This window comes from Dermacentor variabilis, chromosome 3, assembly GCF_050947875.1.
Source record: "Dermacentor variabilis isolate Ectoservices chromosome 3, ASM5094787v1, whole genome shotgun sequence".
NCBI lineage: Eukaryota > Metazoa > Arthropoda > Arachnida > Ixodida > Ixodidae > Dermacentor > Dermacentor variabilis.
In genome coordinates, this window is record NC_134570.1 from 33,984,322 (window position 1) to 33,999,597 (window position 15,276).

General features: G+C 44.4%; 2 protein-coding genes across 9 annotated transcripts in view; one reads left to right on the top strand and one right to left on the bottom strand.

Moving 5' to 3' along the window:
• Window positions 1-999: 999 nt before the first annotated feature.
• Orai (calcium release-activated calcium channel protein orai) lies at window positions 1,000-14,723 on the bottom strand. 7 transcript variants are annotated; one of them, XR_012826633.1, is made up of 4 exons: window positions 11,295-11,445; window positions 10,666-10,856; window positions 6,589-7,168; window positions 1,000-2,974 (listed from the first exon to the last, which is right to left on the bottom strand). XR_012826633.1 is itself a non-coding variant. In XM_075684730.1 (3 exons), the coding sequence occupies exons 2-3, from the start codon at window positions 10,777-10,779 to the stop codon at window positions 6,665-6,667; spliced, it is 618 nt and encodes a 205-aa protein (XP_075540845.1). In that variant the 5' UTR covers window positions 10,780-10,809; window positions 14,591-14,723; the 3' UTR covers window positions 1,000-6,664. The 7 variants fall into 7 exon arrangements, 6 of the variants coding, with proteins under 6 accessions (XP_075540845.1, XP_075540842.1, XP_075540846.1 ...); XM_075684730.1 differs by lacking the exon at window positions 11,295-11,445 and adding an exon at window positions 14,591-14,723 and having other exon boundaries at window positions 1,000-7,168; window positions 10,666-10,809; XM_075684727.1 differs by lacking the exon at window positions 11,295-11,445 and adding an exon at window positions 14,591-14,713 and having other exon boundaries at window positions 1,000-7,168.
• Window positions 11,498-15,276, top strand: part of LOC142575387 (lysine-specific demethylase 2A-like) — a 75,286-nt gene continuing 71,507 nt past the window's right edge. The window contains exon 1 of one of the 2 annotated variants that reach the window (XM_075684724.1): window positions 11,498-11,692. In XM_075684724.1, the coding sequence (XP_075540839.1) occupies window positions 11,660-11,692 (33 nt within the window). In that variant the 5' untranslated portion in view covers window positions 11,498-11,659. Of the gene's footprint in view, window positions 11,693-15,006; window positions 15,116-15,276 lie in introns of those variants that run through there. The other variant, XM_075684723.1, reaches the window with a different exon arrangement.

A 15,276-nucleotide genomic window follows, 5' to 3' on the forward strand; every position in this document is an offset into this window, starting at 1 on the left:
TATTTGTTGGTGGCTGAACGTGGCACTAGGCACATAAGATAGTCTAATATTTTTCTCAGTGAATCGAGCCCAAATAGGAAACAAAAAGCCAAGCTGGCTTGTTTGAGCAATGAATCACACGCACATATGGCAACTACCTTTTTCAATTGATCATAACCGCTTCTGTGGCTTTCAAAGAAACAATACTTTTTACTTCAGTACGAGGCCACATCTGTGAATGCATTGTGCTATCTGCACACAGGACATTTTGGACAATGGTCAAGTTTTTTCTTGCAGTTTTACTGCATTTCAGATAGAAACAAATAACATTCTGTGGCATTTGAGACTCATAAGGCTATTGTAAAGTTTCCCTTTGCACTATATTATATGCAGCATTTTCATTCAACATATCTGTGAAGAAATGATCCAAGTGTTTTCCAACTATGCCCACCTTATTCTCCTTTACACTTGCCTATTGGCTGGCCGGTTGTTCACTTTCAAGAATACAGACCCTTATGCAAGATATTGTGTGACCAGCACGAGACTGTCGGCTTCTACATGCAATAACGTTCTTGGCATTATGTCAGAAATGCCATTGCCCGTAGGGACATTAGTGCACCCATGCTGGTGATATGAAATCTTACGAGTGACTGTATCCTCTAAAGTGCTTGAGTGAGAGTACAGCCCTTGCTGTGCTTAGAAAGATTGCAGCAACAAGCTCCACTGAGTACTGTTTCACAATACAGTTCAACCGAGTTGGTGGTTTTCATAGTTTGTTTGTCAGTGTTCCATTGGCTCTGCTTCTATGCATTTTTCTTTCCCTGCCAAAGTGTGGTGTGCTCTGTTTTGCAAAAAGCTTACACGTCAGATGTCACTCTTGGCAGCATTCTTTAGCTGGCACATGTACAGAATGTGGGTTATGTAGACTACTCGCAGGTTAATGTGCAGCACCGTTATGACCTTCTCCCGGTATGTCAGACGCCATACACATCCAAGTGAAACAATACTGTACTTGCAACATCATTTTTCAAAACAGCTTTAATAACTATAGCGTGGGCTGTACATTGCAGAGGTATGTACATATATATATTTATATGCATTTCACTGTCCCGGACTCTCGTACAATTTGCGTGTCCTCAATGTACAAGAGACAAACACTATGTACATCTGTACAAAACAATGCAGGGAAGGGTCCAGGGAACCATCTGCAATAGCTGTGTACACAGTTATATATATAAAAAAAAAAGTTGGAGTGTCCCTTACAGTGATCAAAACAATCTTCGATGTAAATTTGTCTCTCTTTTTGTCACATTGTTATGCGCTGCAAGTTATCCGTCAAAACGCTAACTAAAAGCATAAGGGGTGCATAGAGTTTCCAACAAAAATTACTAGAGGGAACTGTGGTGTTGCAATTGCTCAGCTACGATGGGAATGATCGTTGCTACAGGGATATGTCTAATCTTCATGCTTTTGGCTTCAAATGTTTGCATCCCTTTTTGCTAGGCTTTATGTTTCTACATTTCCAAGCACGCATAGTTTTGTAAGCACAGCAAAGCGATAAGTCTCCGTGAACATGCGGAGTCATTGTGGATTGTGGCATTTCGCAGTTTCTTGCTGGGTAACTTGTCACATTATGTCCTTATGAATGACTGACAAACTAGTAAAACAGACGTGCACGCAAGGGTATAAATGTACAAGACACAGTAAAAGCTTAGCCGTAAGTGCGGCACTTGTCCTGTCCACGTCTTCCCTTGAATACACATATTTCTCTATGGTTCCCTGTTCATTTACATAGGGCATTTAAGACTCTATGTGCTGCTGAAAATGATCAATTTGAAAAGTCGCAAAGCCATTTGAAGCCCAGAGGACAAAGCACAAAGCATAGGCAAATCCATGTACCATCCATGTACATTCATGCTGGCTGAAACAGCATATTTGCAGCTTCCGTATGCACTAACATCACGGTCTACTCCAGTAAGTGTCATAGGAAACTATGGAAAGATGCAATTGTGTGAATAAGTGACAGTTTATCAGTTTTTAGCAGGTGCTAAGTATGGTTGTGGTAGCAGCACTGTGCTAGGCAAATATGGTTCCTTGCCTCGTAGTGCCTAGTGGCCTCCTTCACAGGATGCTGAAAGCTGCACTTTCCAAATTAGAACTAATTCAGTGAAAGAACAGAAGGACCATAGTTTGCGCCCGACAGCTGCTGATGCGTTTTCCAAGTTATGTTCGAAGTCAACAAATTTCCCTGTCGTGCTGTAAATGGTGTAAATCTGTTTTCACATTCCTTGCACACAGGCAAACACTTGGGAGCATTTCTAACTCCATTATGTAAAGGAAAAAAAAAGGCTTGGATCAGGTGCAGTTCAATATGAACATATTGTTCCTGGTCTGTGCCTTGACGCAACACTGACACACTTTCGCTAGGCAGAGAGCACCTGCACTGCATTTACTCCTTGCAAAGTGGCCATCAGCATTTGTGTAAGGCTCAACTTTTCAGTTTAATTACGTTGTCAAGACCCTGTTTACATTACATGCCTGTTTTCTTGACTAACGAGATTGGTGCACAATACTCTTTTTGTTACAGTACAAGAACAACTTTGGCATTAAAGGCACCTGAGCAAAATTTTGTGTAAAAGTTTGTTCTTTATACTCTTCAGGCAGTGAACAGAGGGAAATCCTGCACAAGTTTCAGAAAAGGATGTAGTCTCAGCCCAGCTAAGAATGCCTAGCCACTTGGATGTCAATACGACTGCTTTGGGACAGGCACAAGTTGTTCGTTATGCCTGCTGTTTAGCATTTCAGGCATGTAAGGCTCACCCGATCAGTCCTACACAATGTCCACAATACTGGCGGCATCATACCCTGTCAGCAGAACATGCTATCTAGAAGGAAGTTCTCGCAGAGTGACGCTTGCTTCTAGCACTGACGGTTGTCTTATGCCGCATACCAACTTTCGCTGGCATTAAGTTGCTCATTGCTGCCACTTCTTGAGCTAGCAACGAAACAAAGCAAAAGATATTAAGAAGTGGGAACTTCAAGCAATCTGCGATGTATCTTCCATTTAAATGCAGATGTGAGATTACAACGGTTTGCAAAGCCCAACAAGATGCAAACAGTAAAGATGTGCTGGAATACAGGGCACTCATTTTCTCCAGTTTTCTTAGACGGCAAAGATTTTTTTATAGAATGACTGTGAGTGTAGCGAACATTGCATTATTACAGAGGTGTTGCAAGATGAGGCAGACATGCTTTACTTGGTTAAAATTTTTATTAGAACTTTTATGGCATATGTTTATGTGGCAAATTTGGAGGCACTTACATTTTAATGCACCCCCATTTTAATAAAACCTTAAATATGTCACCTAATTCCATATATTCATTACCAAATCTCAATCCAGGCACTATTAAAACCAAGCAAGCATAAAAGGCAGCCCATTTTTACATCAGATGGAAATGCCCAATGACAAAGTCTGTATGATGGCATGTCACAACAAATACTTATATGGCGTGTACCGGCAGGTGCTTGGCAGGTAAAATGTGTTGCATCAGTATCTGCTGCGAAGTTCAGGGTCAAACTTCGACATGCTTTTTGTCGCAGGGCATTTCCACATGACACGATGCTGGGCTGCCTTTTGTCCATTCCCAGTGCACTCGGTTTTGATATGCCTGGACTGAGTGTAGAAATTTGATAATTATTGCGAGTTACATGCAATTATTAGTATCTTTCAAAAATGAAGGTGCATTAAGATACGACTGCCTCCAAGTTTGCCATATAAACAGCTGTCCAAGGTTTAATAGAACGTAGAGTAATGAATGTTTATTAAATAATGTGAGTCTTTTGAGACTCGCATTATTTGTGGCAAAACATGTCTGCCTTGCCTAGTGAACCCTCTGCAAAAATGACACGTTTGCTGCGCTCATAGCCTTCTCATAAAAAAACTCAAATATCTTAGAAGATTTTGATATTGTATGTAACAGAAAATAAGAAGACTTGAGATTATGCATACTAAATACAAGTACAGTGTTTATAATGCAAGTGTCGCACACATTAGCCATCAATGATTGTTATTCAGCACAAAAGCGTCAAAAGAATTAAGAAATAGAATATGTATGGATTCTTTTCTTTCGATTCTATTCGTTATTACCGGCCATAGCAAATGGCCAAGGGTAAAGACTTGGAATCATGATAGCCAATGAAGGGCAGAAGTAGGGGAAAAAAGAAATCCTTACATAATACAGCCCCTCAGCAAGATGTTTGCTCTCTGCACAAAGCCTACAGCATTGCTCAAAAGATTGTGCGCCTAAATCCTGCACCCCCTGAAACAGCTGCCATCTTTTTTTAACAATGGCTAGTTTCAGGGCACCACTATGTTTTAGCAATATGGCCTGAAAAGCATGAGCTATGTTAAAAGAAATACAGTGCAGAAAGTAAATATTTGATGAACATAAATATAGACAGAAGAGAACGAAAACGGATTGACAGTGTGGCATGTTAAATGCATAAAAGTAGGGGATGCTTTAGTAACATCTCGGTGAGGGCTAGTTGGCTCACCTTGGGAACTCTGCTCAAACAGCATGAAAAACAAGGACACAGAGTTTTGTGGCATTTGTTTCCCTTTGTGTCCTTGTTTCAGTCGTGCTGTTTGAGCGAAGTTCTATAGGGGATGCTGGGGCCATGTGCTTAATAGTTTCAGGGGTCACTTTCATTTTTGTGCAAAGCAACATGCAGCACAACACTTCATTGGAACAACTGGCGCCTGCTGAAAGTGATAACCCCAAATGTGATCGACTTGAAATACAGCCCCTTGTTTGAACAAGAAGAGGGGGAACCAAGGGGCCCAATTCTTGTTAGTCACAATCATATCAAAACAACAGACAATAAAATGACACAGGAAATAAAGAAAACAAAAAAAATGTCTGTTGGCTTCATATGATTGTGGTCCCTGGTTTAGGTGTACAGCCAAAATAGAAAAAAATGCAGTATGGAATGCCCATTCGAGAATGACTTCTGCTAGTGAAGGATTCTGGCTTACATTATACATATTCATGAGGAATGAAAAAAAGCAAACCATGACAGCAAACACAGACAAAAAAGCAGACAGGACAAGTGCTCACAACTCGGTTGTCAGTGAGCACCTACCTAGTCTGCTTCGTAATTTTTGTATAATTTAGAAGTTTGCGCTCACTTTTCCTTCATATGGACATGTATTAACTTGACCGACAGTTCACTCTACGGTGCACAAGTTGTGCGGAAAGGATGCTGGTGGAGAGGCTTAAAGATAAGTGGAAACGTTGGTTTGAAAGACTGTTCCAAAAGGTTCTCAAGGGAGATTTGAGAGGCATATGTGCACAAGAAATTATGAAAGTTTGTCAAAGTACCACACGTCTCTAGTAACACAGAGTACAATGTTGAGCTAGTAAGTGCACACCGGTCGTTGTTTGTGGTGTAAAAGGTTAGCAGAAGAAAAAGGAGACAGACAGACAGAGCACCATTTGGCATTCTTTCTGTCCATCTCCTTTTTATTAACCTTTTGCACCACAGACATTTCCAGCTCTAGTAACACGCACACTATTTTAACTTCACACTAACAGGTGACATCTGAGTTCAATATAATTTGCTGGCTTTACATCCCCAAACTGCAGCTGGGTTATCAGAGCGACCACAGTGGAGCACTTTGGATTAAATTTGTCTACCTGATGATCTCCAAAATGCATGCTATCTCGGAACAAGAATGTTTTACACTTAGTCCTTACCATAATGTCGTCACTGTGGCCAGCAATTAACTCGGAACACCACAACCAATTAGCCACTATTATGTAAGCAAGTTGTTCTAAGTCTTAGGCCGAAGATGCCCTTGCACCGTTAAAACCTATTATCGATCATCACTCTAAGAACTGGGAATAGAAATAACAAACTGGTGTGTTGTAGTGCATCTCAAGCAATAGGAAGCAAATGCACACAGCTGCGTTCCCAAGAGACAGCTATGCAAGGTCCCTGAAGCAAGAAGACCTTCGCATGCCCAACTGGCTACAGTTCGATGGCCATACTACTCGGAGAGAAAAATTAAAGCAATGAACAAGTGCCAGCATAGACCAATGCTGAAATGTCATGTTTTAAAGCAACACTTAACTGGAATCCGAGGCCTCAACACTACCATTTCCATCAAAAGCCAAAAGTTTCATAGTTGGATGAGTGACAACACTATCACCGATAATGAGATGTGAAAAAGGTTCACATGTACATCTGCACGAGATTTGGCTATAACAACATGTAAGAATAGGTGTAATCTTACATTATGTAATACTGTCCATTGGCCTTTATTGTTCAGAATCCCATGCTTGGGAAAAGGTTTGTGCGCATGTCAAGCTATGTTGTACAAACATCGCACAGAAAGGAACTAGAAATCTGCCAAGGGCTTTCTAAAGGTTTTGGCATCAAAGTATTGATTTGAAGCGGCTGACTTTAACATTCAGTACATCATGCCTTGCTTTAGCCACTTGAAGTGGTGCACAGAACAGGCCTCTGTGGGCAAACAAAACAAGCATGTACTTATTCACAGAACATCTGTCGAACAATGACGGGCAGTGTGTACAGCAATAACTTACATTCACTGCACAGTGCCACTTCCGCCCCCCACCGGCAGGAAAACAGGCAAATACCGTTCATTGGGCAACGCCAAACTCAGACGTTTAGAAGCGATGCTGCATTGTCTGTGCTGCCCCCACCTCCATCTTGAAGCTGGCTAACCATGTTCTCAAGCTCTTTGACACTCATCACCGACTGCTCAAACTTGTGTGTCACGAGCTGTCGGTAGAAGTGCACGGCAAAGACGACAAACACAATGGCAACTGGTATGAGGATGATGGTGGCGGCAAGGGCGGCATCTCTATATTCGTGAAAGACCACCCAGGAGAGAATGGCAATCTCTGCCATGAAGAGCAAGATGCCGAAGACAGTGGAAAACGCCCATGCTGTCTCAATGTAGAGGTGCATCTTCTCGTGGGGCGACTCGGAGACGGCAGCAATGCCGTGCACGCTGGCCACGGCCTCCAAGTTTGGCAGGATGCATGTCGATATCATGAGTGCAAGCATGTGCACTGACACGAGCAGCGTCGTGCATACACTGAACGCGACCAGCAGCTGTGATGAAATGCCCTTGCTCAGCTGGATCTCCACCAGGGCCACCTGGAGGCAAACAGCAAATTGGAAAGAGCCATCATTATATTGCCCAGCACGCTGTCTTAAAGGACGACTTGTAAAACTGAATTATTGGCAGATATTTATGACCAGTGGGCTTTCACTTCAAGCACACAATGCCCGTTCATTGGCTAATACAGGACAAACAAGTCACACAACTCAACGCAAGTTTCAAACGACACAAGTGCTATAACACCATGGTGCATGAGCCATCTCTTGAAATGTGCAGATAAGCACACATTTTTTACACAACACAATAAAAAAAGTTATTGTAACAGCTGCACTTTAATTACAGAAAGCTTAGATATTCAGCCCAAGCAAAGTGATTTTAGAAAAAAGCGTTATGCATTTCCAATGCACCATGGGAGCTGATGTTTACAAGTACTGGTTATCCAGCACTGCTTGGAGCTCTGACAAACATTTTTGTTTAAAGCAAGCAATTGTGTGTGTGATACGAGTGTGTACATAACAGCAGCAAGGCAATGATGGTAGTATGACGGCAACGGCATGACTGAGCTTTTAACAAGCTATGCCAAAATGCAAACACAGACTCAGGTGACACAATGTGAGACTGTGCACAATGTGAGACGTTGACGCAGCAATGTCAGGAGGACTAAGGCGATATACAATACTCGTCAAGAGAAGAATGATGATGAATGGTGCATGCACAGACAAGTACGACACTTCTAAACATATTTAAGCATTCTATACCCCTTGTGTCACTGTGGCACGTATGGTGAAGAATGGCCAATTACGAGCTCATACCCAGTGGTGCGAATATGTGTACCACAAACACAACAAATTTAAGACAATGAAGGGAGCCACTGAATATTGCATGCTATTCTATCAAGAAGTCTGTGCACTTTAGAGATAACTAAAAGCTGACATTATATGAGCAGAGTGGAGTTCAGTGTTGTTTGTGCAGGTGGCTACATGTAAGGGCCATGCGGTGTGGTCAAAGAGACGCATGGTTCGACATCAAGATGGCCGCTGAGCGTTATAGCCGCCAAGGGGAGGGAGAGCCGTGGCTTACGGAGAGTGCACAAGCGGGTTGACTGCGAGTCAGGTTTCCACCGTTCGGTTTGTGGAGGCAGTGCCGTGGCTTTGAAGTCAACACATCGACACTGGACTGCACCTATGCCGAGACATTCTGCGAATGGACCACATGCCCTAATGTGTGTGGAAGTGTTTTCTTTGGGGGGAGGGGGGAGGGCTGTGCCTTGAGAGGTTTAGAGACAAGAGACCTGTTCCACTGCAAAGGATTTGCAGCAACGGCCTTGACATATTGGAACTCCAGATTGTGTCACCCTGGAGCCCCGTTGTGTGTACACTGCGCTCTCCACAGTTTGATTGGACGAATGATGGAGCAAGGGTGATGTTGGGGATGCTTTTCAGTTTGTTGGAGGGGATTCAGTGGAGATTTGGCTAAGAGAAAGAAGTCTAAATTGTAACATCGTTGTAACTTCTGACTCGTCGCCTTTTGGATGTCTGTCTAAATAGTTTCCATTTTATCGCTTGCCTATTTTATCTTACTAAACAGTTAACCCCTTGCAATCAGCGTCACAGCCTTCGCGACATTCACAACACCTTCAATTTTCTCTCACCGACATTGAGGTGAATATCAACTAGCAGGTTTTAAGATGTGATTTACTGTTTTGTTTCACAGACCGGAGATGTGCTCACTAGGGCAAGGATCTTGTTGGTGTGCAGAAGACATGGGGCGCTTTTTTCATCATGGGGTGCTTTCTTCGTCGTGAGGACAGATTGGATTTTTTAACGGGTACTACTCCAGGCGGGCACTTGTACCCGGCAAATGGAGGTCTCAGGAGAGCACCTGAGATTAAAATAAAGCAGGCGGCGCAGTATCTCCGGGGCACCCAAGGGGCAGCGGAGGATCAAAGCTGTAAGCAGGGATGTCCATGAGTTAGGACCCACCGAGGCCTGTGCATGCCAGGGGTGTATAAGATCAGCTGTCCGTTATCATGGACAGCCAATTTTGTAAATGGACACCCTCTGGCATGCTCTGGCCTCAGTGAGCTCCAACCCACAGACAAGCCTGGGTTCTAGCATTGGTGTTCCCATTGCCGCTTTGGTGTCCTGGAGGCGCTGCCAATAACATGAAATGATAAAAATTGTTGCAACTAGTTAAAAAAAAGAAAGGAAGAAAGAAAATGGCTAATGAAGCATCATAATGCCCAGCCACCAACTTGTGATGCTAAGTTCAGTACTACTGTGCCCTGCAACTTCAGCACCAGTCAGAACCTTTCACTCACTGGCACTGCTTTGTTGATCAAAATTCCATGCTAGATGGAATTCTGTGGCATCCTGCAGCATCCTGTGGCACATACACAGTTGCTTAAGAATGTTGCAGCCCAAATATAGAAATCAAAGAAGGCACTGAATATCTGTGCTATTCCATTAAGAGGTCTATGCACCTTGCAGATACTTACGGGTTGACATTAGATACGCAGGTTTTATGTTGCGATTTAGTGTTTCATTACACAGAACAGAGTGGCGTTTACTGGCATCATATAGTCAGAGTTAAACCATGCTACCTGGCCAACCATACAAAGAAACACTGGGATGAATTCCAATAATGCTTCACATTAAATATAGTTTGAGTTACTTTCTCTGCTTTTATTCGCTTCTGTGAGGCACAGTGATGTTGCTTCAGCACATTACAATTAGATGGAACAGGAAGAGTATGTGGTTTTTATATCAACTGCACAGTAACAAAAGAACCAGCAAAAGTGGCCGGTCAGAAATTTTCACTTGACAACATTTCACTGTGCATGGAGTCTCTGACAACGGCCCTATCACTCATGTCAAATTTATTTTAATTTCCCAGTGTTTCTCAGGTAAGGCGTCGTTTCCGACTGTTTTGCTTACAGCTAAAGGTAATCTCAATTACATTTGACGTGAAACTGAAACAAAGGTCAGACAGATGGTTCAACTCTTTTTTTAACAAAATATCAAAGCATTTCTCTGCGCCGTTACGGAGCCAACACATTCCGTAATTGAGGCACTTGACCGGTGCGTCATGGCAAATTAGCGCAAGCAATTAATACCGGTCAGAGATGGCGCACTTTCGATCGCGATCGAATTTCTTGGTCGTGATTGGCTCCTTTGTGCAAGCTGCGGGAGGGAGCGAATCGCGGTCCCGGATCGGCCTCGACCGAGCGGCACCGGTAACCCGCGGAGTTTCCCAAACGCCCATCTGTTTACGGCCACGAGTGAACAGCTTTCTCGGACTTAAAGGAAGTGCTTAAAAGCAACCAAAATTTTTCGGCACTTGATACAACAGCCAAGTGAACACACAAACATACACGCAAAGGCAAAAAAAAAGAAAAAAAAGCAATTCACCGGGCAGAACACGTAAACACATGCATAGCGTTGATGAGAAGCGGCTAGTGGACGCGTAATATTTGTTACTAGTGATCAGCTTGCCTATCGCGAAAGACAACCGTACATAACGTCGCACGAACCATTGCGAACCCGGAGAGAAGAGCCGACGTCCTGCTGGAGGCCTTGAGCTTAGCCCTGCTGAGGTGTAGCCTCCGCCAGGACAGAGCGTTGACGTTGTTCTCCGGCTTGCTCATTTCCTTGACCAACGACTGAATGACCAGTTCCTGTATAATATTGGGGCGGTCTCCGATAGAGTCAGTCCATAAAATCTCTGCTCCGGGAGGAATATTCATGGGGGCAAGAGAGAAGCGGCACAGGCACGATCACACACACAGCTCAAAAACCAAAGCTCGCTAAATCCTAGTAGCCGACACGCAATACAAGACGCACGACTACTGCTGCACTCGCATCGCACTTGTTTACTATGTATGCAAGCTAGATAATATTACACCAGTGATGACACGCGCACAAGTCGAACGAGGTGGCCACACATGACGAGAATAATCCGCCACACCTCTACCTGTGACATGCCCCAAGAGACACAACCGATGTATTAATTTAAGCGCGAGCGTGCTAATTCTGAGACCCCCTCGGACGGCTCGGACCCCCGCGAGGAAATTATCGATTAGCGTGCACCTATCCTTACACTTGCCCAGTGCACGTAGTGCTTCTGTGTGTCTTGTTGTATTCTGCAACATCGAGTGCTTACTTCTCTCCAAACACAACTTGGAGCTCGAATAGATGAAAAGGCACGTCCCTGCGCTGTTCCAGAGCCCGATTGGGACTGTTTGCGGTTCAGTGACTACCGAGCACAACATAAGCGGAAGTATGCGTATACGGCACGCAATGAAGCACCAGGCGCGCAGGCGGGGACGGGTCACGTGACCTAGGGAAGAAGGCGTGAGCGAGCGAGTGGGCTATGTCGTCATGAGGCACACACTCGCGGTCACGCACGCACGCCAACAATACACTACTGCAGCTCGGTAAAAATTGGAAAAGCGCTTCGCGTGCAATTTGTAAAACTTTCATTTCGGTTCCGGAAACTTCTTGCGCCGTCATTCATCGAGGCAAACCATGGAGGAAGACCCGGAGGAGCGGCGAAAGCTGGTGCGTACAGCGTCGAGGCGCCTTCTCTCCGAGGCCCATCTCTCCCCTTGTCGATGCATCGAAAGTGATGGTTGTTGAGCTTTGCAGCCATTTTGTCGAGTTTTTTTCGCGTCCGCACGAAGTTATCAAGTGGCAGTGCGCGCACCTACACGGCGTGTGCTGCTTTTGGGCCGACGCGGAAGCGTTGGAGAAACGTACCGACTCGAGCGTTACTGCTTGTGCACGGCCGTCTTTGTCTGCGTCTGGGAAGAAAAAAAAAATCTTGCCTGGACGCGTGTGTGCGCGCAGTGCACGAGGAGTTTCGGATTGCGCTCGCGCTTTGTGTTGAGTTTGTTGTAGTATCGCGGTTACTTCCCAGTGATCAGCTTCATTAATTGCTGCTTTCAGAGCTTGCAACTTCTGTCGTAGCGGTGATGCAAACCGTGATTAGATTTCATCTGCCTACTGTTGTGAATGATGAGGTTTTAGTCGCGCGTCGTCAAAGCTTTTTGTTTCCTACCCAGCAATGGTACGCTGCAACAGCACAAATCGCAAATAACCCATTAAGCTCACAAAACTTCCTTTTCTCGCCCAATATGACAGTTTGCTATGTGTTCAGTTGTACTTTATTTTTTCCTGTGCGAAAAAAGAAAGCTTGTTTGGGCGTCAGGTGCATGGACCACGAGAGTATACTTTGTTTCAGTTTTCCTTTTATACGTGCATTTATTCTCGCGGACTGCACATGATATGTGATGTGTACTGATAATAGCAACAGGCGTTCCTTGTCTGTTTTGCTTTCGAACAGGGGCTACTGTTAGTGTGGTGTGGAAATGTGTTGTCCAATTATCGTTTACCGATTCGCTATATCTCCAGATCATCGGTTGTCGCTTATTCCTTTAGTAATTCATATGCGCCGAGAATAAATTCGGCGAAACTTTGTTGGCGAGCATACGAACGAAACTTTCTAAATTCAACATTCCTTCGCTGCTTTTGACGCCAGTTTTCTTGGTTGTTTGTTTTTAATCGAAATTGCCCATATCCCCTTCCAAGTGGGCTACAACATTACACTGCGGTTTACCTCTACGTATGTTTTTGTTTACGTTACTTGACATGAATCGACGCGATTCAGTAGTCGCCGCTGGCGTCCGCGCGCGTGTTGGTGTGCCCTTTTTTTAAGTTTCGCGCGGCCTGTTTTCCTTATCGCGCGTTCAACAAACGCAGCAGGCGAGCAGTTAAAACGCCGATACACTTGCGCGCCGTTTTTTTTTAGTAACGCTTAGCGTGCTTACAGTCTCCGTCGTGTTCATTGTGTTTGTGTCCGCGTGGTTCCGTGCTTGCCTTCGATTTATAGAACAGCAAATCTTGTCCTGGAAAACAAAATGAACAAGGAAACAAAATGCAGAAAGGGGCCTGTTTCCAGTGGGCAACCCCTGTGGAGACACTTTAGCGTATTTCTTTACGGGTTTTATATTTTTTTTTACAACCAAATGCGACCTTGTTTGGCATCTGACTTAGGGGGGGGGGGGGGGGCGATTTTTCCAGACGTGGGTAGTTCTTTGTAGCTTTCGCTCATTCTTGAAAAGATGCTTTTGGGCAAGGCCGTAAACTTAAGGCGCCCGTCACTGCGTGAGGGTCTTCTCTGTTCTTTGATCTCGACCGACAACGGAATGCTGTCAAAAGTGTTTGCCCCTGGTTTGCTTCCCTTGCTGTGGACGCCCTTCGGAGAGTACACAATGTCGCTTTCAAGACTGGGCCGAACTGGGCATTCCAGAGCTTACTGAGGCGACGTTCATAGCCACCACGCGGTTCGCAGAAGCTGCTTCGCTTTTCCGGGGAAAAGTAGAAAAAAAAAAAGTTATGTGTCGGCGCCTGGAGCAAGTTGTGCTCTGTCAAGCGTATACATTTTGCCTCGTGCAGCCAAAATTTTCTTTCGTTCTAGAGAGTACATGGGGCTTTAAATAAACAACGAAAAATCTTGCTAATCATTGAAGGTTACTTAAGCAAGTGATTTTAAATAGCTAGTACAGTGACAGAGTCGTTGAAGTGCCGGCATAAGTAAATAAACATATTAGTAAACAAATATTGCATTGGCAGGTTCTTGATGGAAGGTTCCGAAGGCCGCACTGCATGTGGGAGCGCGTTAAAAAATATGGTTAGTTTAATAATCGATCCCTTGTGACATAGCGGTGACCCTTACGAGTGACATTTTTTCGTTTTGCCACCGGAATATCTTGAACGGGGTGTTCATCAGACCGGCAGCAGTGTTCTGTCAGACGAGGCCGCGACAAAGACCTTGAGTTCAGTTGTCGAAATTCCAGGCACCTGCTGGATGATCCACGTTTGGTAACATCTACGGCAGAGATTTCCATTGCCGTGACAAAGGAAAACTCTGCTCCTTCTGTTCCGTTTGACAATCCAAACAAAAGAGTTGCTGTTATGAATTATGTAGCTTATATTTCTTCCTTTCCATTTGTCCCCGCCTCATCCTTTACACCATTCCGCCCCGCCCATGTCCGAAACTGTTTGTGTTACATGAAATTGAACAACTTTAGTTTCAATAACACAGAGAGTTTCCCTTTTTGAGAACGGTGACAGGAAAGTTGGTGTTATGAATTCATCTGTTTTGCTACTATGTTGATTTCTTTGGAGCAAATAGTTTGTCGTAACGTAACGTTTGTCGAACTTTGCATACTTGATATGTTTCCTTCGCTGTCGATCACTCGGCAAATGCAGCGATAAAGCTGTTGTAAAGAATTAGGTTGTGGCAAAGCTTTTTTATTGACAACACTGGTTATATTTTGATTCCGGTTTGTTAACGTACACTCTGCCATATAATTTAAGGCATGCCTGCACATTTTTGTTTTGTTTATTTGATAGACGCAGAACAGGCCTACGTACAAAAAGTTGCCGGTAGCTTACCTGTTGGAGAATAAGATTGCCGTGTTAATAGACACGCACTGTCAGTGTGTATTTGCCACAAACCGGATCACCTGAGTCTTTTAAGGCCTGTTGCAGTACCTCTTCACCCAAACACTTCAAGCTGTGTCGAAACTTTGCGAATAGCGTTGGCGTCACGAGTAATATACGTTCTCGCGATCCACAGATTACTGTTGAAAACGCTGAGAAATTTCTCTTTAGTTTTCTCTTTTAACACTTAAATGTGCGTGTTAAAGGTCAGTTGAAATATTCGCCGTGGTGTAGTATCCGCATATGCTTATTTTCTCTAAATTTGGCCACATTCGCCATTCGGCTGCGGCAGACTGCGGTCAATAGTTCGGTGCGCTCTCTCCAGGCGGCAGCACGGGTACTGGCCGCATTTCTCTTCCTATTTTGTTCTCTCGTTTTCCCCCAATCAAAACATCGCGCCCGTGACAGACGATCATGGCGGATACCGATGTGAATGCTGAAAAAGATCCTTCGGAATCGACGTCCCTCTCGTCGAAGGTACTTTAGCTGGTCGTCACTCTGCCATGCGTGACCTGCAATCATCGCCGCTTACCGTGACAGCGTTACCTTGCCCGACCGGTGTCGCAAACTCGACGCTTTCAGATCGAATACGTGACGCGATCGGCTGCGATGTGTGTTGGGAGGACGACAGGCGACTG

What these genes read in the sequence shown, in the direction of transcription:
- Orai (XM_075684732.1), bottom strand. Translation starts at nt 11,403, where the DNA reads ATGTTGTGCTCGGTAGTCACTGAACCGCAAACAGTCCCAATCGGGCTC. An exon ending in CAAGTTGTGTTTGGAGAGAA is followed by an intron (nt 10,857 to 11,294) that starts GTAAGCACTCGA and finishes CTCCCGGAGCAG; the next exon opens with AGATTTTATGGACTGACTCT. An exon ending in TTCTCTCCGGGTTCGCAATG is followed by an intron (nt 7,169 to 10,665) that starts GTTCGTGCGACG and finishes GTTTGCCTCCAG; the next exon opens with GTGGCCCTGGTGGAGATCCA.